The sequence below is a fragment of the Urocampus carinirostris genome, chromosome 3 (genome assembly GCF_059441175.1).
Source record: "Urocampus carinirostris isolate Australia breed hairy pipefish chromosome 3, RoL_Ucar_1.0, whole genome shotgun sequence".
Lineage (NCBI taxonomy): Eukaryota > Metazoa > Chordata > Actinopteri > Syngnathiformes > Syngnathidae > Urocampus > Urocampus carinirostris.
In genome coordinates, this window is record NC_142351.1 from 19,992,180 (window position 1) to 20,018,937 (window position 26,758).

General features: G+C 38.8%; 3 protein-coding genes across 7 annotated transcripts in view; 1 reads left to right on the forward strand and 2 right to left on the reverse strand.

Moving 5' to 3' along the window:
* LOC148369035 (protein-serine O-palmitoleoyltransferase porcupine-like) overlaps positions 1-13,815 on the reverse strand; it is a 20,678-nt gene extending 6,863 nt beyond the window's left edge. The window contains exons 1-9 of one of the 4 annotated variants that reach the window (XM_088330958.1): positions 13,700-13,815; positions 12,478-12,588; positions 9,055-9,197; positions 8,729-8,921; positions 6,879-6,922; positions 5,215-5,396; positions 5,022-5,152; positions 3,213-3,338; positions 254-354 (exon numbers count right to left, since the gene is read on the reverse strand). In XM_088330958.1, coding sequence (XP_088187084.1) covers positions 254-354; positions 3,213-3,338; positions 5,022-5,152; positions 5,215-5,396; positions 6,879-6,922; positions 8,729-8,921; positions 9,055-9,197; positions 12,478-12,588; positions 13,700-13,722 — 1,054 coding nt within the window. In that variant the 5' untranslated portion in view covers positions 13,723-13,815. Of the gene's footprint in view, positions 1-253; positions 355-3,212; positions 3,339-5,021; positions 5,153-5,214; positions 5,397-6,878; positions 6,923-8,728; positions 8,922-9,054; positions 9,203-12,056; positions 12,398-12,477; positions 12,589-13,699 lie in introns of those variants that run through there. The other 3 variants (XM_088330961.1, XM_088330960.1, XM_088330959.1) reach the window with 3 other exon arrangements.
* On the forward strand, positions 12,510-23,518 carry suv39h1a (SUV39H1 histone lysine methyltransferase a). Its single transcript, XM_088330962.1, has 6 exons — positions 12,510-12,582; positions 16,393-16,541; positions 17,326-17,985; positions 21,248-21,394; positions 21,527-21,656; positions 21,755-23,518. Exons 1-6 carry the CDS (start codon positions 12,564-12,566, stop codon positions 21,886-21,888), a joined length of 1,239 nt encoding a protein of 412 aa, XP_088187088.1. The 5' UTR covers positions 12,510-12,563; the 3' UTR covers positions 21,889-23,518.
* Positions 21,174-26,758, reverse strand: part of lactbl1a (lactamase, beta-like 1a) — a 9,176-nt gene continuing 3,591 nt past the window's right edge. Inside the window, exons 5-7 of one of the 2 annotated variants that reach the window (XM_088330957.1) lie at positions 26,494-26,699; positions 26,183-26,288; positions 21,174-25,859 (exon numbers count right to left, since the gene is read on the reverse strand). In XM_088330957.1, coding sequence (XP_088187083.1) covers positions 24,884-25,859; positions 26,183-26,288; positions 26,494-26,699 — 1,288 coding nt within the window. In that variant the 3' untranslated portion in view covers positions 21,174-24,883. The remainder of the gene's footprint in view (positions 25,860-26,182; positions 26,289-26,493; positions 26,700-26,758) is intronic. The other variant, XM_088330956.1, reaches the window with a different exon arrangement.

Here is a 26,758-nt window from a genome sequence, read left to right on the forward strand (position 1 = left end):
TGTGATAGACTCATTACCGATTATGGTAAACATTTGATTTCTGTTATCAATGCCAAACGTGGCCCAGACTACTATAGGATAAATGAAAATAATAAAGATGGAAAAACACAAAAATCAGGGCGGGCGCAAGTACTTTTTCATGGCACTGAATCATGTTTCTATATCTAAGGTCTGAATGAATGAATATAATGCTGGGCGCTCACTCTTAATGTTCTGTTGAATATTAATCCTAATATCAAAATAGCGGACTTACAAGTTTTAAGCCACTGTGACATGGGAATGTTCCAGGATGTCACGACCATAACCATGGAGCGAGGAAGTTCCACATTCAGGGGTTTGACCACTTCCATTTCCCTGTGCAAGCACACAATTACAAACTAAGATTAATTGTTGTGTTTAGATTTCTTGGGATAAAATCTGAACAAGTTTTACCTAATTTTGTACTAGAAATCTAACCTTTTTATGTAATTTATGTTTTATCTTAAATAATTGTATGAAAATGGAAAAACAGTTATGTATAAATATTGATCACTACGAGTTTCATAATAGAAAAAGTACATTAATTGAATAATTGTTTTCGAAGCACAGCACAAACCTCCGCCTTACAGAATTTTCCGGACTAAGTCAGTTTTTTTTCATAGTTTGGTCGGAGATGCAATTCATACCAAGGTGCAACTATGTGTGAACCTCATCTCATCTCATTAGCTGCACCGCTTATCCTCAGTATGGTCGCAGGGGTGCTGAAGCCCATCCCAGCAATCATCGGGCAGTGGGCAGGGGACACCCTGAACTGGTTGCCAGCCAATCGCAGGGCACGCAGGGACAGGCAACTCGCTCGCTCATTCACACCTAGGGACAATTTGGACCGGCCAATCCACCCGAAATGCATGTCTTTGGAATGTGGGAGGAAACCGGAGTGCCCGGAGGAAACCCACGCAAGCACGGGGAGAACATACGAACTCCACACAGGAGGTACAGTAGCTGGATTTGAACCCACACAGGAGGTTCCCAAGACCTTAGAACTGTGCCTGCACACGCGCTCACCACTGCGCTGCCGTGCTGCCCATGTCCTATTAACACATTATTATATCATTTCGCACACTATTTTTACAGTAAAAGCTTATGTTTGAAATTATTAACACATGATATATATCATGTTATTTACACACTAAACAACACGAGGGTGCTCTAGGCTTGTGTTGATCATTTCAACATTGCTGGTAATTTATAAAAACTGAGAAGAGGCAGAACAAAAAAAGCACCGAAAAAAAAAATCACAATATGCAGATTCCAAGCTGAAAACAATGAACTATGCAGCCGAAAACGTTTTTTTTCCTTTTTTAATTATGCATTTATTTGGCTGGTGCGACTTATAGTCCGGAAAATGTGTAATTATGAACGTCGGCCAAGATAGATAGATAGATACTTTATTCATCCCCGAAGGGAAATTCACATTTCCAGCAGCATCCCTGAGCTGAGAACAGTACAAAAATAAAGCCAAAAGAATACAATATACAAATACCCAGTGTGACGTGCAAATGCCCACTGTAGCGTGTTATATAGAGTAACTAAATAGTGCTACACAGAATACATATTGCAGTAAGATTCGGTAATATCCAATGTAGGTGGTGTTGTTTAATGTCTCAGGCCAATGCGAGTTTCATATGGATGCCACCTCTGGGCTAATTCGTTAGGCAGGGCTCAAAATTGGGAACAATTCACTCGCAAATGCAGCCACAATTAACGCGAGTTTGGGATTGAAAAAAATAACACGCGTTTGCAAGATGCAAGCAGTATTTCTCATAAAATTTTCTGAAGCAGAGAGCCATGTCTTTCAATGGCAGAAGAAGCCAAACCAGTTCCTTAAAAGATGAGGCACTTCTACATGCCTATCTTCACTAGTTCAGTTCAGTTATGTTTTACATGCATTTTTCTTTTTTTATATACATACGAGCGCAGCTACAGAGACGAAACACGCATTAACCAAAAGCGAGGAAGAGGACAAAAAAAAGCATGCAAGCGAGCACTCCATGGCGTTTGCGATCATTCATTTAATGAGATATCTCAAAAGGTGGTGTACGTAACTACAATATATTTTGACGCAATATTCTGGCTAAACCCAGCAATGCAGTTCCTTCTCTTGTGCATGTAAGTATCTGAAATTCTTAGATGCGCTCTGGACAACTTTTCTCTTTTAATTTTTTGGGGGGTTTGGGTTGACATTTGGAGTGTATTTGTAACAGTCCTGTTCTTAGTTTCACAATTTTGGTCCTGGAATAAAAAAAAAAAACATGACCACGTGCGCTATATCACTCTGCCCTCTCCTCTGCGCTCCATTGCCGGTAATCTGATGATAAAAGTAAGATAATAGCAGATAGGCCCGATGGGAAAACTATACATACAGGTTCTTTGAAATCAGTTGGGCATTGTTAACACATACTTTAGAAAAATATTTAATTTGAAGCTTTTTAAAGACACCTCAAACTAACAACCCCACCATTTATCGTTATTTTTATTAACTTCGCATTGTTACTGTACATATAATACTTTTTAATAATTTAAGTTCACGGAGATCATGGCGAGGTCCCTCAGAGACATTAAATCGTATGGAAAATAGAGCAAGTTCTTTCTTTTTTTTTTTATAGCTTGCCACTCCTTGCACATTGCTCTCTGCACTATTGTAATTACAGCGTTATTGTTACAGTGTTAATGTTACTGTGTACCTGACTTGTTAACCTGACTGCCCATTTTGCACATCTGGTTAGCTACTCTTCTTGCACTATCGGCACTATGGTAAAATACTATACGTAGCCAAAATACAATACAACATTATTTATATCTGTACATTCAAGGAAACTGTGGGGGTCAGATGCATCGACGTTTCGTTCTGTATACACGTGTACTAGAATGACAATAAAGTAGATCTGAATCTGAATCTGAAGTATGCTTTAAATGAAGTATTGAAATAAAGTCAATGTACTTGGCTGGCTGCTTCTGTTGAAAGTATGAGCCAGGGTGAAAGAGATAGAGAGAGAGGAAAAGACAAATAACTAGACAGTGAGACACACAAAAGAGAGAGAGGAAGGGAGAGAGAGAGACAAAGAATGAGAGAGAACAAGAATTGGACTGAAAGAGGGGGACAGAGAGACACATTGGTAACTACAAGGTATACAATTATAAGCATCCACCAATCTTTGTTTTGTCACACTCACCATTTGATTTTGTCTTTTTCCTCCAAGTGTCCGACTCCAGCCAGCACGCTGGTGCTTTCGCTGAGGTGGCCCACAAAGTAGTTACTGAAGTGGAACGACAAGGCGTTCTCATAGGCGTTCAGCCACCTTGGAGGACACAAAAAAAGAACACGAGTATTTCTGATAAATCCTCTAGAAAAGAAAATGCAATAGAGTATTTGTTTTATTTCACTTTTTAACTTATGGACTGTGTCGTTTGTTTGTTGTTACTATACTGCATAGAATAAGACCGAATTTTATATAGGACTGAGATACGAAGACAAATGGAGAAAATGGTTGCTTATCTTTTGTTAACAAAACATTTGCTATGACACATCAAAGAATACACAAGGTAACAATCAACAGCCGTTACTTTTGAATTGCAACTCAAAGATAAAATGAAAAAAAAAATTAAATGTATTAAGTAAATTAAGAAATAGTCTTTTCAAGCAAAACTTCATTGTTCGCATTTACTTTTGCACATTTTAAGAACTATTTTTCTACTTCGTAGTTCGCGTGTAAACATACAGTACTACATGTACTGTAACTTTTGACACTTTTATTGTTTAATATCTCATGCATCCATTCAATATGGTTGGTGTAAAGCATAAAGAAGAGGCGAGCAGTTTCTTTTGAAATTGAAGTGGAATAAGAAAGATTTATGCGGTTGAAAAAAATGGTTGGATCACTTTTTTTCTCCCACTTCTACCACAGAGGAGGAGGTAGCCTTACTCTTGAAACCCATCTTTCACAAGAGAGTTAAACTTAGCTTTTTTTATCTTTATAGTGCAGATTATTTTATGAAATTTGTATTTTTTTAGTACAAAACAGTACAAGTTACTTATACAAGCCTTAAACATACGTATATAAACCATAAACACACAAAATATAGCACTGAAGCAACTTACCAACAAATTCAACATACGAACGATCGTCCAGAACTCGTTTGTAAGTAGGGCAGCGTCTGTATACTTTTGTAACTTTTAAGCCGCTATATCCTTTTTTTGTTCGGTATATTTTGCATTAAAAGTAAGCATATTACAGGGCATTTTCATCAGCTTTCTTAAGTCAAGTCAACTTTATTGGTATAGCCCTTAATGATAAGGAGTCCCAAAGTGCGTCACAGACCACATACTATTGCAAACTAAAGACTATTATTACACCATCACTGATCTAAAACCTACATAAGGGCTAGGAAAAACTCAAACACCTCAGCATGAGGAAAATGAAGGAACCCAGAGAAGGGACCGCGCATGAGATAATCCCCCTTCCAGGATGACCAGGCTGCAATGCATGTTGCATTAACAAACAATAAAAATTAAATGTAAAATAATTCAAGTACAACATGAAATATAACATGTCATGAATATTTTTCCATCATTGATTTGAAAATATATTAAACGTGCATCAACAAATGACAAAATTGGTAAACATCTTAGTAATAAAAGAATACCGGTGCTTATTGAAACAGCAGTACCAACAGCATATAACTCCTTGCTGTCATGTAGGTTTCAGATCAGGGGATGGTGCAATAATAGTCTGTAGTTTGCAATAGTCTGTGCAGCCCTTTGAGACTCCTTGTGATTAAAGGCTATACAAATAAACTTGACTTGACTTCGTGAGTATGGGATGTCTAAATACAGAGACTTTGAAAAGGACCCCATTAATTACATCACATCATAACTATTTCAAACAATTTCATGACACTGGAATGAAAAAAATCCCAATATGTCTAGCTGTTGTTTGTAAGGATTCCTGCTGTGGGTTAATATAGACGGCAAATGTCCTTACTTGTGTATGAAGATATTTCCATTGATGGGGATGAAAAAAAGGAACAGGTATGGTGCGATGCAGGAGGACACCAACAAACAAAACTGACTCTTTAAGAGGCTGAGGGAGGAGCAGCGCAGCCATAACCAGCTCTGTGGAAAGCAATGTTTTAACACCTTCAAAGCACAGCTAAAATCGACCAAAAACATCTCACCAGTTTTGTACCGACGACAGCGGCCTTGTATGTTGAAAAACTGATCCAGGGCCCGAACACTACGTTGCCCACAAAGAGGACATATCCCAGGAACTCAGTTGGCGTGGGCAAAGCGCTGACTGTCCCTCTGTCCAGGTCAAAGGCCAGAGAAAGAGCTTTCATCGCAACCACCATCTGACTACCTGTTCAAACAAACAAAATTAAAATGTTATCAGAATGAAAAACCTACACATGTTCCAAAAAATTAAATATTGGGTTTCTGTATATCGCGGGTCAGAACCTTTTTGATCCAAAGAGCCGGCGTTGGAAAAATTAATAAAAAGAGAAAAAAATGAGAGAGCCACACTTTATCTTTTAAGAATAACCAACAAAACCGCCAAACCTGCTTTCCAGACAAAAGCAAATTCTTCAGCACATTTTATTTCACTGTGTGACATTTGATGATTTGATCAAATGTATGAAATAATAATGCCAGAACCTGTGCCCCATATGAGTAATATACCACTTGAAATTTGCTTCACTACCTCAGTTACTTAAGAACTTTAATACTCATTTTGACCGTCATTTGTTGTCCTAAATATCGGTTGCAAAACAAGGTGAAAGCAAAGTTCTTTTGTAAAAATGTCACAAAATACTGCAAACAAGAAGGCTATAGTCGTAATTGCCCTCAGCGCAGACTGCACTGAGCGAAAGAACCAAGGGAGAGCCTTGCGCTGTGTGCAGAGATGCAACCACCTCTACCGCTCACCCAATCAAATTGCTTGGAGTGGTTTGCTGCCGTTTTCACTCATGTAAAGTTCGTTTGAGGTTTTTCATAAAAAAATATCTCAACAGTGAAAGAACATAGCTTGATGAGCTTCCATTTAAAGGATTACTAAAAGACCTACTTCCAAAATGGAAGTAAACTGTGGTTTAAAAAAGTTCCCTGTATAAACTGGACTGAACCGATTACCACTTAGAAGTTGCCTCGGCTTCGCATGCATCAAAGTCAGTAATCAAATCTCCATTTGTGGAACGCCGCTACAGTCAAAAAAATTCATGAAGCCACATGTACTGTAGAGGTAAGGGCTTAAGCCCAAGCCTGACACAAACGCAGGCTTCGCTGCCCATTCCAAATTATTATTCACCCATCATTGTTCTTTTTTTTCTCTCTCAAAGTACTGTGCAAGATTCTTAGGGAAGTACTGCTACTGCGGTTTATTTTCAAAGTGTCAAAATGACGTACTTAAAATGTTCCCGTTGCCCCGCCGAAAAAATCCGTCGATCTTGAAAAATTGGTGGTTAATATAACCACTGCAGACACATAAATATAAAATAGTGTACATGTGTATACAGTCTTGTTTAACTTAGATTTTGTTACAAGACAGACTTATGTTTTTGTTATCATAAATCACCTCTCTTCCTCCGGAGTCCTCACAAATAAAATGTGAAATTTCGGGTTTGCTTCGGGCTTTGTCCTGCAAATCATTGTAATATGTCATACCCGATGGTCTGGGGCAGGCTGGTTTTTTTAGGCCAGATCATACCTCTAATTCCACGTGGATGCATTTTTAAATACTATCCAGATCCAAACCTAATTGTACTGAATTCTGCTCATACTTTCACAGGACAAACATTTTAGGCAGTGTTTGAATAAGACCTTGTGGAGTGTATAAACCATTTACCTCGTATCTTGTTCCAAGTTACTGCATCAATTAAATGCAACTCTCTGGAAAAAACAAAACAAAAAACAAATGTTTGTCAAAATCTGCCATGCTTTTCACTCACCTTTTGGGGTGTACCTACAGTTAAGAAAATAGGGATTCGAACACCCAGCTATCTTGCTATATATCCCAATTAGAAATCATAGAGGGGTCTGAAATTTTCATCGTAGGGGCATGTCCATTGTGGAAGAGATAAACTAAAAAGAAAAATACAGAAATCACAATGCATGATTTTTTTAACAATTTATTTGTGTGATACAGCTGCAAATAAGTATTTGAACACCTGTGTATCATCTGGAATTCTGACCCCGAAAGACCTGTTAGTCCATCCATTAGATGTCCACCTGCACTCCTTGTATCATCCTGAATCGGATGCCCCTCTTTGAGGACGTTAGCTGCATAAAGACACCTGTCCACCCCATACAATCAGTAAGACTCATCTAGAGAAGATCTGTGTGAAGGAGTGGGCCAAGATCCCTCCTGCAGTGTGTGCAAACCTGGTGAAAAACTACAGGAAACGTTGGACCTCTGTAATAGCAAACAAAGGCTACTGTACCAAATACTAACTTTCATTTTCTCAGGTGTTCAAATACTTAGTTGCAGCTATATCACACAAAAAAATCGTTAAAAAAATCATGCATTGTGATTTCTGGATTTTTCTTTCTCTCACAGCGGACATGCACCTACTATGAAAATTTCCATGATGATTTTTAAGTGGGGGAAATAGCAAAATAGCAGGGTGTTCAAATATTTATTTTCTTCACTGTAAATAAGGTTGTCATTTGTAAATAAGGTTGTCATTTTAGAAACAGCAATCCCATTTAATAAGGAACTTAATAAGGATCATAAGACATTCAGTTACTGTAATTTTCAGACTATAACCTGCACCCTAATACATTTTAAAGGAAAAAAAAATTTTTTTACATTGTGGCAACGCAGCTCCCACCCTTCAAAGGAGGCTGTACTGGGTGGGCTGACATGTCCTTTTCTATTGGGCGATGTTGTCACCCACCATTACCTCCCAGGACATGCCCTGCAATCAATCTGCTCAAGGGAATGGTCACACATGAGGCCAGTCAACTAATAGCCCGGGGAGATGTATTTAAGAGCAGCTACCCAGAGAAAGAGAGAGATGACCAGGCTGGTGAAGCAAACACGCCAGTCCCTCCATGCCTCCAGGGTAAGCAGTTAGTGGAATTAAGAGGCGGAACCTCCTTTTTTTAGGATTGAAGACGAGCCCGAACCCTGGCTTTCGGGAGCGCTCAAACACCTATGGAGTGGTCACTAACTGTACATTTTCTCTTTGCCGACGATGTTCTCACCCCAGGAGGGGGAGAACAAAGACCCCCTGACCACAAAAAGCCCGCCTTTCAGCAGAGAAGAACTTTAGTTTAGCCTTTTCATTTATTTATTTTTTAACTTTTTACATCGTTCCAGTACTTCCGGAGGCCATTTCCAGCATTTCACCATTGATTCATCAACGCAAAATTTAGGAGCAGCAGCTCTTTTACCTTCTTTATTTTCGCCAGCTTGATTGCTTTTGACTGGAAAGCTGCATAATATGCTTTCCTTTTTGCATTTTCCATGATGAAGGTTTTAGCCATTTTATTCATGTACAAAGCACGTTACCGTATGTTAAACTACCTCTATGGTGTTATTGGCAGTTGTGACTTATCTGTCTTATTCTTAAATTTTCTACTGAAGCACCCAAGCTTTGCTGCATAAATTGCAGGCTTGAAATGGTGTGACAAAATTTGCAGCTTATAGTCTGGATATAACGGTACATTCATATGTATGACGAGTGTTCTTACCCAATGAGGAGGTAAACGAGAACGGCAGCAGTGAGAAAGACTCCTTTGTTACTCGAGTGTCGACCAAGTAGCAGAATGAGGTAGCAGATCAGACTGAGCAGCATCACCCATAACATGTGTAGGTTGAAGAAGAGGAAAAGGCTGCACATCCCCGCAAACATCGACACAACATGATTCAGGGAGGATGTGCCACCTGAGAAACACACAAAAGGAAACAATGCCGGATTGCAATTCACAAAGACATCGCTTTGCTGTTTTCAAGGGGAAACAATGAGTCAAAACATGAAAATGTAGTCGTTGTGTAATCAGAAGTATGTGATGCTCACCCAACCTGAACAGCAGCCTGCTAAGAAGACATAGGAGCAGAAGTCTCCAAATTTGCTCAAAGCCTTGATAGAGCGTCACGAGTCCGCAACCTTCGGCTATCTCCATCAACATTGAAAGCCATGTGGATATGTCCATGATGCTGCTAAACTAAAACAGGAAATACATATGTTGCACTGTATTATATGCACTATAAGGCACACCTAAAAGCCTTCATTTTTTTTCAAAAGCCGACCATGCGCCTTATAACACGGTGCGCCTTTATAAATGGATCAATATTGAGTCGCAACTACGGTAAGCAGCCGCAACTTGATTTTTTCCCCCCCGCAGAAGTAGTGCGCGGTGCATGCTTGGATATGTTGGCGTTTCATTTCCGAACCAATCAATCATTTGAATCGGTCACTATGGACTAGTTATTTGGAGGTAAAGGATTTTATACAGTTGGATTAACTACACTCACTGATTTAAGGGTATTATTGAGTGTGATCTCAGCAAGACAACGTCTTTGGTGATTTACCCTGCATTTATATTTTTCGAGTATCTTGTTTCAGACTGATCATGGTGAGTATATTTTCAAATGTTTAGCGTATTTTGAATCCCAAGAGTTTAAGCTTTCCAATGAGATTTGACCTGACATATTTCAGTGACACTGCACGGACACCATGTCTGAGACACTTATTTGCTTCTCAACAGTACAACGGCCCGTGGGCGCGCATCAAAGGATTAATAAAGTTTGACTGACCTATTTGACTGTTTTGTTGACGTTCCTATTGTAGCGCCCTATAGTCCGGTGCATGGAAAATATACGACAAAATACTTTTTTGGGAGGGGGGTGCGGGTAATAACCGGTGCGCCTTGGAGTGCAGAAAAAAACAGTATTTTGATATTTGTATTACTACAGTACAGTGGGCGAAATACAGTATTTACATGGTGCACATTTTAAAAAGGAGCAACACTAAAGATGTATGGGAGGTAATGAAACATTTTAAAATTTTCATGTGAAACTCAATCCATTTGTCCATTATCTTCCCCTTATCCAATGTCAAGTCGCAAGGGCAGCAGCTTCAGTAGGGAGGGCTAGAGCTGTCTACCAGGCATTTCATACAGCTTATCTAAACGTATACTGAGGCGTTCCCTGGTCAACCTAGAGAAATCATCTCTCCAGTGTGTCCTGGGTCATGCACAGGCCTCCTGTTATTAGGACATGCCTGGAACACCTCCTATATAAGGTGTCCAAAAAGCATCCTTATCAGATGCACAAACCTCAGCTGGCTCCTCTTAACATGGAGAATTGGTTCTACATGGAGTCTTTTCTGTTTGAGCGTGCTTTCCACCCTCCCAAAAGAGCCCAACCACCATGCGGAAAAAACTCATTTCAGCCTTTTGCATCGGGAATCTTGTTTTTTGGGTTATGACCCACAGTTCATGATCATACGTCAGGGTAGAAATGTGAATTGACTGGTAGATTGAGAGCTTGCCTTTTCGGCTCAGCTCCTCCTTCACCACAACGGACCTGTACAGGGTCCGCACGACTGCAGACGCTGCACCAATCTGTCTGTCGGTCTCCTATTCCATTCTTTGTTCGCTTGTGAACAAGACCCTAAGATACTTGAACTCCTCTACTAGAGACATAATCTCATCCCCTGACCGGAAAGAGCATGCCACCCTAAGAAGCGTGGTCTCGGACTTGGATCAGCCCGTGGATCAGCTGTTCACATTCGGCTGTGAACCACTCCGGTGAGATCTAAAGATCACAGCTTGTGGAAGCCAACAGCACCACATCATCTGCAAATAGCAGAGATGCAATGCTATCTATCTATCCATCTACCTTGGTCATATTCCTCGAGAGGGGTGACCGACAGCAAGACAAAGAAATACAAAAAAACCAAATAAAATAAAAAGGTGAAAAAGTAGCAAAAAAATCACACACAAAATGTTTGGACCATAGCCAACCCAAATGCCCAAACACCCACAAGTTAAGCACCTCGGCACCACAGTCGGTCATGCTTTCGTCCCTCCAGATGAAACGGGACACAAGAAAGCAGCCATGTCAATCGGGTCAGGGTGACAAAACACACTCTTTCGTTCAACAGCAGGACCGGACAGCTTTCACTGGTTTACCCCTGCCGCATCAAACGGTGCCTTGCCCTGCTCATCCCTTAGAACGCGTCCAAACATTCTATTATCCTTTCACAACACCTCTCCACTCATTCCTATCACCAACAAGAGCTTCCATTATATTTAGACTTCTTTCCTTCAGTGCATTCATAACACTATCCACCCACGTCAATCGCAGCCTTCCTCTTGGACTCCTTCCATTTACTTCTGCTCTGTAGATCCTCTTCAACATTCGCTCCTCATCCATCCTCTCCATGTGTCCAAACCAACAGAGTACTCTCTCATCCACACGCTTGCTCAGTTCCACTACTACTCCAATTCTGTCTCTCACAATTTCATTTCTCAATCTATCCAATCTGGTCACTCCTCAAACACTTCATCTCAAAAACATTTAATTTCCTTCTCAAATCTGTGTTCAGGCTCCAAGTCTCTGCACCATACAACACAGTCGGCACAATCACTCTCACACAGTTCCCCTCTTAACATCCATACTCATACTCTTGTTGCTCATCACTCTCCTCAGAGCACCCAAAACCTTGCTGAGATGCAATGCTGAGGCCCCCAAACTGCACATTCAATTTTTAACTCGATCTTTTCCAGAACCTCGTTTTACAACAATTTGCGAGAATATCTATTAATTCATATCTAATAATATAATATAAAGTTGGGCATATGCATCTTGAGTTTTATTTAGTTTTACGTAGTCTAGCACAGCAATTTCCAACAAGAGTTGACTATTCGATATTCGTACTGTACAAGCATGTATGTGCCCTGAGTCTTTATCATGATCCTCTCGACTAAGAAATAACTTTAATGGGACATTTTGAGCGAAGTAACATGACAGTAGATCGATAGTTTATGAACTTGTTAAAATTGTACAACTCACCTTGGGTCAACTTTATTCGCAAGGAAGACTCGAAATCGGCAAAGCAAAGAGCATCGTATCAGTTAAAATTGGAATAGCTTGTTAAGAGTTATTTACAAGTTTGTTCGCACATTTGGAGCCAAGCGCCAAGATTCATTTAAATCGAGAAAAATGTCTTTGCACTTCACAGCACGTTACCATATTGGACATGTCCTTAAATAAACCTTACCATACTTGAATGCCAATTAAAATACAGTTACTGAGAAAACGTCTGCTTTGTTTTCATCATTAATTTGGTTGATGTTACGCGAAAGCAAGCTTTTCATTTTTACCGTGCTTGACCATTCCCAAATAGTAGCAGAAGAAGAAAATCAAAAGAAGAAGAAGAACGAAGGCAAGAAGGAGGAGCAATCAGTATGCAGACCAATAGGAAGCCTGATACAAATCTCTCAACCAATTAGCGCTCAAAGCGGTTGTCTCCGTTTGCCTTCTGATCCGATACGTAGTTTTGGCGGCTGCGTGGAAGACATGGCGGCATTTTCGAAAGGTAAACCTGCAAAATAAGAAAACAAAAAAAACAGCGTTAGAATATTAGACGGAGGTAATTCATTTGATAGCTCCCATTATTAACGAGGCCCTAGTCCCTTCTCTGTGATCTAGTATTTAAACTAAAAACCAAGTCTACCCATCATCTACGCGTGACTCCGTGCGATTTTTAGCGCGCTTGATTATTGCGGTTAAACGTTTGACAAAAGTTGTCATCATATTTTGTGTTTTAAATAAAAGTGGTGATCGTTACAATGTGCGTTTGCACGGTGTTCTTCATCGTTGTTCATCACATTTGTAACATTACTTGACATTACAAGTTAATAAGCAGTTGCCCGTTCAAATGCGATTTTTTCAGTTGGGATATGTATCCAAACAGTATGATCTACTAGCTCATTGAGTTTACGTGTTTGGGTATTTACACTGGTGCGTGTTTTATTTAACAGTAAAACAAACATGTTTGTTGTACTGTAGTGTTTATCGTAGCTAGATGTTTTATTTGCATTATGATGATGGTGCACAATTACCATCTATCTATCCATTATCTGCACCGCTTATCCTCATTAGGGTCGCGGGGGTGCTTTAGCCCATCCCAGCTATATTCGGGCAATGGGCAAGGGACACTCTGAACTGGTTGCCAGCCAGTCGCAGGCCACACAGAAACAGACAACTCACTCGCTCATTCACAGCAAAGGACAATTTGGACTGGCCAATTTACCTGACATGCATGTTTTTGGAATGTGGGAGGAAACCGGAGTGCCCGGAGGAAACCCACGCAAGCACGGGAAGAACATGCCATCTTCACATAGGAAGGTTCGATCTCATGACCTCAGAACTGTGCCGCACACGCACTAACCACTCTGCTGCCAGACCCCATCATATATTGCATAATTACCATCCATTATCTGCACCGCTTATTCTCAGTAGGGTCGCGGGGGTGCTGGAGCCCATCCCAGCTACTTTGGGCAGTGGGTTGCCAGCCAGTCGCACGGCACACAGAGACAGACAACTCACTTACTCACTCGCTCATTCACACCTAGGGACAATTTAGACCAGCCAATTAATGTGACATGCATGTTTTTGGAATGTGAGAGGAAACTAGAGTGCCCAGAGGACACCTATGCAAGCATGGGGAGAACATGCCAACTCCACACAGGAAAGCTGGTCGCTGAATTTGATCCCATGTCCTTAGAACTGTGCCGCGGATGTGCTCACCACTCAGCCGCCCTGCATAATTACCTACCGCTGGAGATAAAGAAAAGGAAAAAGTTTTTGTTCATTTGTTTCAAATTTCAAAGTAATACATTGAGTGTTTCTGATGTTTATTAATTTCCTAAACCCATTATTCTGTCCAGTAATTAACATTTATTTTTCTATTAAAAAAACATTGTTTAGAATTGAATTTCTTATTGACCTTGGTATTTTAATTATTAACCAACTTCCACATGCGTCATTTTATTTGACCTGATTTTGTCAACTGTCATAAAAAAATAATGACTACATGTCCTACATTTTTTTGTGAGAAATTTGTAGACTTAGCAATATGAAACAACTACCAGTCGCTAATCTCAGAGCTGTTAAAGAACAATTTAAATCGTTAAGAATGTATTTTTACCTTAGCTCTGACCATTTTTAATTTTGCTTGATATTAAATCCAAGATAAATTAAATTGTGGTCATTTTGTAATATCATCACAATAATAAATTTGTTCCTTTGCTGTTTTGGTGAAAAGTACATTTCTCTACTCATATTTTGAGCCTGTTTAACTTTTAATAACACCAGAAAGAACATTTAAAATGACATCACTATTACATACACTTGTAATCAGTGCTAACTTTCAAACAGTGACTGTAGCCTTCGACCAGGAGAAGATGTCATCAGGTGGTGTCCAACTGTCACTGGACGTTTCGACCCTGAACCACAAAGCCCTCGAGTTGGCGGGCCGGTGTTATGCCAAAAATGCATCCCCTCGCTACTATAACCACTTTTACCTCGTTTTATCTCACTTTTATATAACTTTTCAGGAATGTAATGGCAAACATATAACAAAAAACACTTTGTCTTGCATTTGTTGGGAATGTAATACAACTTAAACTATTCCGTCTTTGTATTTGTTGGGAATGTAATCGAACAGCAATGCACACGGAGCACACCGTATATAAATCACTTTTGAGAACTGTTATGCACTCTACCGTAAAGCTCATTATGCTGAAATAAGCTTCATGGTAGAGTGTATACCAGTTTCAATGCGAGCGATTTGAATAGAAAAGGGCAAAATAAACATGTTACCTGCTCAAAAGTGATTTGTATACGGTGTGCATTGCCGTTCGGTTACTTTCACAACAAAAACAAAGTTGTATTACATTCCCAACAAATGCAAGACGAAGTGGTTTTTGTTATATGTTTGCCATTACATTTCCGAAAAGTAATATAAAAGTGAGATAAAACTAGCTTATAGTAGCGAGGGGATGCAAATCTGGGCAGGGATGCATTTCTCGGCATAACACCGGCAGTGATGGCCAGTCACTGCCCATCTTCTCCTGGTCCCCAGCTAAACTCCTCTCCTACTCCAGAGCCAGCAAGAGGCTCTCTCAGTGGCTTCCCCCCACCCTATGGGGAGCTGCCTTCCTCTCCCTTCCACTTATTCCCAGGGCTGTTAATAATAATACAATAATAACCCCAAATTCATTTTCTCCACTTTTTACCATTTGACTTAAGTTGACTTAAAGTCCTGATTAGAGCTGATACATGCTCATTGCAAAGATTTTGAACAATACTTCCGTAGTAAATCTAAAAACATGGCCAACTTTTTAGCCTATCACAATGAAAGATTTATAATCGCTGGACAATCAATCTTACCTGAGGGAACACTGAAAGCCTTCCATTGGAAGATTTTGCCTTGTTTGATGCAAGGACACATTGTCGAGTTTTCTCCCAAGTTAACCAAACATTCTGCCTTTTAGGCCCAATTCCAACATCTCCTTTAAAGACATTTTATGGATTCTTTGAGGAACATGTTTTAAATACAGTCACATTGGCTGCGGCTGCATCGACTCGCTACAACGGGTCAGGTGTATCGACATTTCGTTCTGTGTACATTGTTACAAAGAATGACAATACAAAGGAAATTATTATTATTATTATGTGGTTAGCTGGCTAAAAAGGCTTCCTGGGGCCATCTGCTGCCATTTCTATTAGTGTGGATGAGCCTTCTTCTGGTCCCTTTCCTTGCATGGTTAATCTATGCCTTGCCATATTTTATGTATGTTATTTTTTATTACTTATTTTATTTTAAGTCATCGTGTGTGTCTGTGTATTTCGTTTTCTGGGTGGTTGGCTGGTGAAAAAAAGGAAGGAATTGTATTTTCTTATTGTACATAGAATGTTTTATACAGCAACCCGATGCCTGAAAAGTCCAATACAAATAAAGTTTGATTAATTTCATCAAGAAATTACAACAATATGCAGGAAGAAAACAGGATCCTCTGATGGCTAGTGTGTTGTGTTCCTAGTTTACTAGTGAGAGTAAATATGCGAGGTATTCCTTTTTAGAGTAATTCCTGAAGGGAAAAACTTCAAATATCAGAACCTGCCCTACTACATATTTACATATTCAACATATTTCCACATCTGTCTCACGAAAGGCTTTTTAATTGCATTTTTATCTTTCAGTGCCCATCATTAAATTAGGGGTCGAAACAGACATCTTTCTTAATACTTTGACAGATGTATACCCTATGTACAATGTAATTTTATTCCTTAGGCTTTGTGTGACCAAGAGTGCCAACTTTCCAGTATTCTGTGCTTTCAGATTGTTGTGTCGCCAGCAAGATGTCATGGGACGGGCTTCAAACAATATGTCGTTTGGAGGGGCTTTTCTGTGAAGAGTTGGGAATAACTAAAGCCAATGTCAATGAATATGAAGTGGAGTTCCTCTGTGACTACAAAAGGACCAAAACGGTACTTTTAAATGTCTTTTATTTTTATTAAACATTCCCATTAAAGCTAATGATGACATTGAATAGCACGCGTAGTGACTAAAGTGTTGAGATATATATGATTTATTGAGTGAAAACCTTTGCATTGTAATTGTTTGGGATATTTGTTGGTCTATTAGTTGTTGACAAATACACACTACATTCTTAAGATGACTGTGGTTAAGCTGAATCAATGGGTGTACAACTGACTATGAAAATAACTTTAGAGAACATAAACCAGGAATGTCAAACATACGACCCACGGGCCTGATCCAGCTAGTTGGATGATTTAACCCACCTCACCATGAATGGTTCTTAGAATATCACAAAAAAGAAACAAGTCTCCCAGTCATGTTTATCAAAAATGTATGATTTTTAAAATAAATGCAAATCAAATGCTCTCTCTGGCCACTAAAGGGCTGTGTTGCATTTGTATAGTGTGGTGCGTTGGTTCAGGTGTAAAACTGCATTCCCTCAACTGTTAAAATAATCCAGTAAACACATGACATTTCCCCCTTATTGTGAGTGAAAAGACCCCTTGTCAATATGTAAGGTAGGTTGATAAAAGGATCAGACCCCAAAACCAAACCGAGTTTGCCATCTCTGACTTAAACTATTTCCTTAATCTTAATGCTTTCGTATGACATCACATCCAAACTGAATATTTGTAAGTTTTACTGGAAATCGAATTCTACCGGGGTTATATGCAGTTCAAGGGATGCACAATTTTCTTTTTCACTTCTAATACGATTTTTTTCTTCTTCTAGGGAAAAGAATTTTACTTGGTAAAATGGAGGGGCTTTCCAGAGTCAGTCAACAGCTGGGAGCCCAAGCGGCACCTCAAATGCCCCAAACTGATGAAGCAGTTCCACATGGACCTCGATGAGGAGCTAAGGCGCCAGAAAAGACGTTGTATCCCTAAAAAGCTTGATGAGGAAATTTCAACATTAATTGTTCAGAAAGCTGAACTCCGTCAGAGACTGAAAAGCTGGGAGACTCAATTGAACCTAAACTGCAACCATCCTGGTCGCATCTTTGTCCAGAACGATGTTGACCTTGAAGGTCCGCCAAAGGACTTCACTTACATCAACAACTACAAAGCCGGACCAGGGATCGATTTTGACCAAATGGCAGTTGGGTGTGAGTGCAAGAACTGTTTAGAGGAGCCAGTGAACGGATGCTGTCCGGGTGCATCATTACATCGAGTTGCTTACAACGAACATGGCCAGGTCCGAATCAAGCCAGGACAGCCTATATACGAATGCAATTCTCTGTGCCTCTGTAGTGGAGACTGCCCCAACCGAGTGGTGCAAAAAGGCATTCAGTTTGACTTGGCCATCTTTAAAACAGAGAACGGTCGGGGATGGGGAGTCCGCACGCTGCAGAACATCAAAAAGAACACGTTTGTCATGGAATATTTGGGAGAGGTAGGTAAGATTGAGTGTAGAGGTGGGCAACATGTCAAAAATCTATCAAAAATAAATCCCTTTATCACATCTCTTTTTTAAATTGAATAATTTGCTAGTCTCTAAACATTCCATGTTTAACTGAAACAAAAAACTAACATTTTAAGACAACTACGCCTTCTGAACACGCTTTCATTTGAATATTGCGAACATGCTAAATTGCACCAAATGTACGCGGTATTTAAACCTTGACCCCCATTAAGAACGAAGGCACACCAGTTCTACTCATTAATGGAATTGACACCTTGCCATGCTCAGCATTCACTCTAAAAGAGTGGCTTATAAATGCTTGTCCATCTCACATTTGAGAAACAGTTAAATAACGCATTGTATTTATAGCCTCCTTTTCCTGTATGCATTTAGTGAACTCGTTCAAGCACAGAAGGCATTTTCATTGTATTTTTTTTGTACTATATACTACTGTAACACACAAAAAATATGGACTTTCGGATTTCAGCAGCTTTCATACAAATAAATTAAACCCAATAAAATAAATAAACAAGCAAAAAACTGATTACTTAGTGGAATATAACTCATTAAGAATCCCATTAATAAAAGACAATCTAACAATTCTTTTGTGCTTATAGATCAGGATCTCATAAAGTTCTTGAGGATCTAATATTCTCGTATCTCCAACCCAATTGTACATTTATATAATCATCAAGTTGGACTTCATTAAAGGGAAGCATTTACCCCACCTATTAATAATGTTGTCTAAGAGAAGTCTGCGAGTTATAATGCAAACAGGAAATGTATCATTTTTCCGTTGCTTGTGGAATTTTATGTCAGTAGCACAACCCACTTCTTTCAATTGTCTTGGAGTTTCCATGTTGACACTTGATGGTGAGTGAACAGAAGAAAATGTTGTTGGTTTTAAATTGAAACGCATCAATCTGATGCAAATTTTAGAGCAAAATCAAGAAGCTAGATTTATGATGAATGTGTGCCCTTGTAAACTATTAAATCATAAATACACTAGTTATGAAAGGCAATGACACAGCAAACAAGTCACACAAAAGAATGGTAAACGAGACAGTAGTTAAATGCTAAAATTATGCTTGTCATCTAATCAGACTAAAAGTAACGAGTGTTGTTGCGATGCTGTACTATTGTAAGTTATTGTATCGCGAGTAAACATACCAAATCACTGATATGGGTATTAAATTTAATTACTGGTACATTTAATTCACTGATATGAGTTTTAAATGTAATACTCATATCAGAGATTTGGTAAATTACAATAAGAAATCTTCCTACTGCTGCTTTTGTAATCGCTGTTATGACAGGATGCCGGTTCTTGATTTCATGCTAAGACGTTTAAAAAAAAAAAAAAAAAACAGAACAACAAGTAAATTGTGTTAACAATACGCCTGAAAAACAGGTTTGGTCGGGGATTACATTTGCTAGTGTACCGCAGCAATATTATCGGTCTACGATGATGCGGTCATCTGCTACAAGTGACAAAGGCGATCCGGATTAGAGCCAAAATGGGCAAGGCAGGATCAGTCTCTCAAAAAACAATTAAAAAAAAAAATACATTTCTCCCCTGTGCAAAAATTGTTATATGGCATACACAATTTGAAATGATAAAAAAACAGATATATAAAATATGGGCAAAATATATACGCTGACAGGTATGTTATTGTAACTCGCAACTTAATAGTGATTTAGAGCTCTTTCAGCTTGGCTCACTACAAGGACCCCACAAAAAGGGGGACAAAAAGAAAAATGGGGGGGGGGGGGGGGAAATACAATGACAAAAGATAAAAAGAAAAACCAAGAATAAAATACATGTTTATACAAACACATTATTACTGAAAAACAAAGGAAATATAATTTAAAAAATTATGAATCTACAAAACAAATTTAACCTTTTTATGCGCAACAAATTTAGGGTCAACAACAGAGAATCCCCCAAAAAGCATATTGACCAATCACAGAAAATACGTCTTAGAGGGAACTAGCTGTTGATTAGTGGAGAGCTGGCTCCCTTCGTTCACTTCTAAGAGCCGGCATATAGAGCCATTTTGTTTTTACGAACGACAAGAGTCACGTGCTGTCAAAACTCAGCCTTCATCGCCTTTTCTTTCTGCATGTTAGTACAACTAGATTCGCAATCACTATCTAACATCGGGTCGCTAGTTTACTGTACGGGTCAGGTGTATCGACATTTCGTTCTGTGTGCATTGTTACAAAGAACGACAATAAAAGTAAATTCTATTCTAACAACATGGTAGTGGCTATTTTGAATTGTGGCTTTAGCCGACAAGTTGATGTAAATAACGGAGGAGAGCGGAAAACCAGGTTTCTGGGGGTCACCCTGCCGTTGGTATTCTGCAGCCAAAATAACGCACAGCTTTCAACCGCCAGTAACTGCGGAAAAAATAATTAGATTACCCCATTACTTAAAAATAGCGCCGTTACGTAACAGTGTTATTTATAACGGCGTTATTCCCAACACTTCCTGTATTACAATCATTCACAAACAATGGAAGGGGAAAAGATTCTCGTGGTAGTCTTTGAATGCGTAACTGGTTTATTTAACGGTTGAGTGAATGCCATTTTACAGATGAACCAATTCACCACGCTGTACAGATTCACATGGGAGCTATGAAAAAAATATAAATTTTGACTTAATTGACGTACTATTTTGAAATTAAGAAAAAATAAAAATGTTAGTAGTGCATGGGCAAAAACATTAGACTACGTAATCTCAAACGACTCGGCTGGGTTTACTAAAGCTGAGAGCATATCCTTAGGGAGGATTTGGTTTGCATTTATATAAAAACAAATCCCAACTTTTGATAGAAATAACCTAGAACCTTTATTTTACATACTCAGAAAATTATGGCAGGCCTTATTAAATTGTCCAACGAGCCAGGTCCATCAAGCAGGTTATATTTATGATATGCTTGGCTAAGAGTGTTGTGCATGTAAATCTAAGAAAATTTGAAAAAAGGGGGTTGAGAGCGTATACATACACAACTTTTTTTACATTCTTTTACAGTATTTTTTTTAATTTACAGATTGGATTCTTTGTGTTTTTAAACTTCATAATGTATTTATTCTGTGATTTAAAGGTTAGTAATAATAATATTGAAAATATAGATGTTAATCTTGACCTTGCAAAAAATGTCCTCTGCAAGCCCAGTAACCACACTTCAATCCCAAAAATATTTACAAAAGTAATGGTTCCTTTAATTTTCGTGTTTTCTTTTGTCAGATTATCACGACAGACGAAGCAGAGAAACGAGGTCGCATCTATGACCTCGAAGGCTCCACATATTTGTTTGACCTTGACTATGTGGCGGATGTTTATACCGTAGATGCCGCTCACCACGGCAACATCTCTCACTTTGTCAATCACAGTGTGGGTATATAAAATCATTGATTTATCTGCATTATTGTATTTGACCAATGTACTGCACAGTGTCTTGCTAGCAAATAAGACTTAACACCTACCACATTCACATCTTTTATTATATATATTTTGTTTTGATAGTGCAACCCAAACCTCCAAGTATTCAATGTTTTTGTTGACAACATCGACGAGAGGCTCCCGAGAATAGCTCTGTTTTCAACACGGGCCATTCGAGCAGGAGAGGAGCTAACCTTTGACTACAAAATGCAAAGTGAGTGGCTATAGCAAATTTTGACCATGAGTCAAAGTTGTCATTTCAACGCGGAATCGCACGGGTGACTTAGTTTGTAACTTACTGCTTGCTTCCAGTTGATCCAGTCGACACAGAAAGTTCTAAGATGGATTCCAGTTTTACTTTGACAGACGTCCCCAGTTCTCCAAAGAAGAGGATTCGAGTAGAGTGCCGTTGTGGATCAGACTCTTGCAGAAAGTACCTATTCTAAAGAGGAACTGGCACAGCTGCGGAAAATACACTTGTCTGTACAAAATTTGGAACATTGTACTTTTAACATTGAGGAACATTCAACTTTAAACCATGCATTGTTATTTTGGTTTAAAAAAAGTTTTTAAAAAATTCAGTTTTTTAGTGATGAAATAACTGCTTATTTTTGAAAGTGGTTTTAAGATTTTCGAACATTATTTGTGCCAATTTTGTTCTATCCAAAGGTCAGTATTCACAATTGGTAGGTGTGACACAACATGCTTTGTGTGAATCTGACTGGAATGAATTATTTTCTTTTTGAATCCTTATAAATTAGTTGCATTCATTCCTGCTACAGTTTTGATGTTCTTGTCGTATGTCCGCTACGTTCGACCCTTAAAAGCTTTGTATTTTTAATGCAAATGAGGATTTATTTTTTTACCATGAAGCAGCTAAATACAATAGCCTATCAGTTTTTAAATTTTTAGTCAGGTGTTTGCATTCCATGTTTCTGTTTAGAATAACAAAATGTACATTAATGATGAGTATAAATAACAACCTGTTTTGCATTTTAATGCTCATCCAGTATTTATTTGACAGGTGGGGATGTCAATCATGTGGTTTAAACAATTTGCCTTTTACATTGCTACAAATATGAAGGGAGCGTCCCAAAAAGGTTGTGTGTATTTTCATTTTCCTACGAGTATCCCAAAGGTAACTGATGGCCGGACGTTCTCCTTAAGGACTTTCTTGTTAACATCATTCAGTCAACCACAGCAAGCTGTCCTGGTCCTGAGGAAGCAAAGCAGCCCCAGAACATCACACTGCCGCCTCCATGCTTTACTGGTGGCATCATGTTTTCTTTTTGTCAAATGCTGTGCCATTTTTAAGCCATATGCAAAGGGATGCACACTTCCAAAAATACATTTTTGACTCATCAGTCAACAGTTTTTCTCAAAAAGACTTAAGGGTAATCAAGCTGCTTTTTGTCAAATGTGAGACAAATCTGTGTTCTTTTATGACGGCAGTGGTTTTCACCTGGGACCTTTCCTATAGATTCCATTTTGGCCTGTGTCCTCTAGTGGAGTAATGAACCTTAACTGAGGCCAGCATGGCCTGCTGTTCCTTGGATGTTTTTCAAGGTTTTATCTGGAACCTGTTTATTCCGTGGAGTAAATTTTGTCAGTTGTTTGACCACCCTGGGGAAAGTTTGCCACTGTTCCCAGTTTTTTCTTTTTGCCGGTAATGTTTCTGACATTCGTTTGTTGGAGCCCTGCAGCTTTGGAAAATGTGCTTTGTGACCTTTTTGGACTGATTTCAATCACTTTTTTCCCCAATTTCCTCTTGGTTTTATTTAGATTGTAGCATGTCAACTATGTTTTTAAATTTTTTGTCAAACAGATTCAATCTAAATTATTTCTTCATTCAACACAGTTGGTGGCAATCAATTTTGGGTGTAGCCTGTGGAATTTAACTCTGTCACAGTTATTTTGTGATTCTACAAGAGAGGTGGGGGGTGCAAATACTTTCTCACACAGGGCCAGATAAAAGTAATTGTTTTTGTACCCGAATAATTGGAATCAACACTTCAAAACATTTTGTATTTCCATCGTTGTCTCTGTGATATTAAAAATTTGTTTGATGATCTAAAACCTTTGTGAGTGATAATAATGCAAAAAAAAAAAAAAAATTTAGGAAGGGGCAAATACTTTTTCATGACACTATGTGTTATGGGCCCCTACCCTACTAGTCAATCATGTTATTTTTTTATTTATTCATTATGGGTTGAAAAGCAGTATTCACCTGTTAATATCAATTCTAAAGGCAGCCAGAAATTAAAATGACAACAGTGTCGTCTTCAGCTAAGATCATTGTTGCAAATTCACAGTTTGCTTTTGTAGCATTTTCATTTCACCCGAAGTATCTTGTAAAAAAAAAAAAAAAGCGGCTGTGGAGTTAAACAGCTTCCAGTTGCTCCCCCTTTTATAGCGTTCATTTTAAGTTGGCTTTTTGTAGTCAGCATTTTTCCTCTGGCAGTGTCTTTTGATATTATTTTATATTTGAAAAGAGCCACTTTCCTTGCCAGATTAGGCAGATGCAGTTTTTTTTCGGATTTCAGTGAAAAATAGTCCAATATACATTTGTCCTGGAAGCGACAGCCCTCACAGTCAGCTTTCCTTTTTTTATTTACAGCCGCCATGTCAAAAATGGGGTTTGCTAAAATTCTCACAGAATTCAAAAGGCAAGGTGGCCATCATCTGGTGAAATCTATTTTTTTCTTTTGAACTAATTTATTCTATACTGTGGTCAACATTACTGGCAAGCCACATATTAATTGTATGACTTAGGCCAATAATATTTTGATTTTGGGTCACAACAGGCCCCTGGGCCGTACTTTGGACTTTGCTGATCTAAGCTTTATTGGACTACATAGCACACAAACTGAAAGTTTTTTTAAAAAATTTTCCTACGTAGTGCGATTGATTTAAATGTGTACAACTGTTTGAAACTTCCCTACATACCTTTTTTTCTTTGCACCACTGGAGGATTAAAGAAAATGTATTTCAAAGATTTTTAATATCATTATTCAAGTGTAATGCTATCATTTTTATATAAAAGGTTGGTCTTTTATTATTTTCTGAATGTGCAAATGGAATTTGAAGCAATTCACTCCCAATATCTTTTAAGATCCTAAACCACTGGTCCCATCACTTTTCAAAAGACATGGACAACAAATTTTATAAGTAAAGACAAACACCCAATCGCTTACCTAATTTTAACATGTTAACTAATAAATGAAGTGAACTTTAGATTTTGCATTCTTTAAATTTTCCATGGAAGTAATTGTAAAAAGTTAGGATACTCATATTTGATTGACAGCCAGTAAATGGTATAGGCTATTAAATAGGTGGTGTGTGTTGAAGAAAACTCAAATCTAGCATGATTTGGTTTGTTTAAACAGCCAGCTTCTAATGTGATCACAATGTATAAAGTTTCGTGTTTGAGTATCACACAGTTTATGTAGTAAAATGCGGTTTACTGGCAATCCTCATCACTTTGTAAGTGTTGAGCCCAGGGGAATCGAACCCTGGGGACACACCTTTTCTGTTGAATCGGTAAAAATTAAAGAGCTGTCTGTCTTGAGTCTCCATGGAGACAGAAGCACTGTTGACTTTCAACGTACAAGGGTATGGGTGCTTGAATACCACTCTGAACACCCTATCCTGAATATGATGAAGGTGGATGGTTCGGTAAATGTCTGGGATATCATTATCCACTTGTGGTCCAAACTGTTGCATGAACAGAGCCCCATCAGACCCTACTTGGATTTCATAAAAAGTCATATTCCTAAAAGTGAAAAAGCCGATATAAGGAGCTGGGTCAGGCGGTGGTTGGGGTGTCTGTTTGGCATCTCTGAATGCACCTTCCAGTGCAGGGATGAGGTGGCTGTATATCTGCTTAACTAAATCATGATTTGGGGGTCTCACCCCAGCCATCAAGACGACCAGTCCTATTTTGAGACGTGGCACCAGTGACATAGAGGCTGCAAAGCCATCCAAGTCACCATCCTTTCTTAGTACATCATAGCCCAGTTGCTGGTTGATCTCCCATGGAGTGCCAGTATACCTGGCGAAATAACCACTCTGGCATTGGAAAAGTGGGGCCATCATTGTGTTTAGAGTGTCTCTCTTGAGGAGTGTCTTGTGCGATCCAAGGAGAGACATGATCAACTTTGCCATGTCAGCTGTGGTGGAATACATCTGACCCGCAGGTCGATACCAGCCCAAGTCATAGAGGGGAGCTGGCTGACCGTTACTGTAAACTCCCACTGCCATCCGTCTTTGAATCATTGGAGTTATATCAAAACCAGTATCCTTCATGTTTAGCCGTTGCAAAACATTATTGGAGAGCCACATTTCAAAGTCCATTCCCGTCACTTTCTCTGCGAGGACGTTTGCCAATAAGGAGAAGGCAACATTGCTATAGTGGCATCTGTTGGAAAGGATATGACTGTAAGAGAACATGTATCATTTTTTGACAGATAGAATGTGTCCCCACCAATATTGAGCAAATATTGTTTTGTCTATACCAATAAATGTTACGTGATCATTAAAAAATACACTATTTCACCACCAATATTGAGCAATCATTGTTTTGATCCCACCAATATCATGTGATCACTTACGAATATGCTATGTCCCTAACAATGCCAAGACTAAACCTATGCCTCTGGTTTCATTGACAGATTTGTTATGTTGTAGCTGAGAAGATCTAATAATTTGCTAAAACAATACAAAAACACAGGAAAAACTTACTTTGTCCCTGGATCAGCAACAAGGACATCATCCTGTAACTCATGTAGGGCTGCTTCTGTGTCTCCATTCCAAAGAAGATTAGTTGACCTTAACCTTCGGGGTAATCCTGTACAACAATAAATTATATTACTTGAAAAAAATCTGCATGACTGTTATAAAACAATTAATCTATTTCGCATCATTTATTTTCTCAGTGCATGCCTTCCAATTCACCACCACCCACAACTAATATCGTCTAAGTTGTAACATCATTTGGCTTTCTTCGGAACATGTTCAATGACTCATTAAAATGTAAGTTAATGTATTCTCACCAGAAAGGTGGCTGGCCATTCTACGTAAGGTAATGGAAGCTCTATTAAGGGTCCTGGCCGGTTCCTGACCGTCATTACCCAATGGATTCTTAATGGTGAAATTGTCCGTATACTTCTCAAGTGGGTCATCGAGTGAGTCCACAAGGCCGTCTTCCCACAACTTGTACAACATAAGGGTGGGAAATATCTTGGAAAGGCTCGCAATTCTGCGGATGTAGAATAGAATTGTCGTTATTGTCATTGATATCAACTTTGTGAAACATTG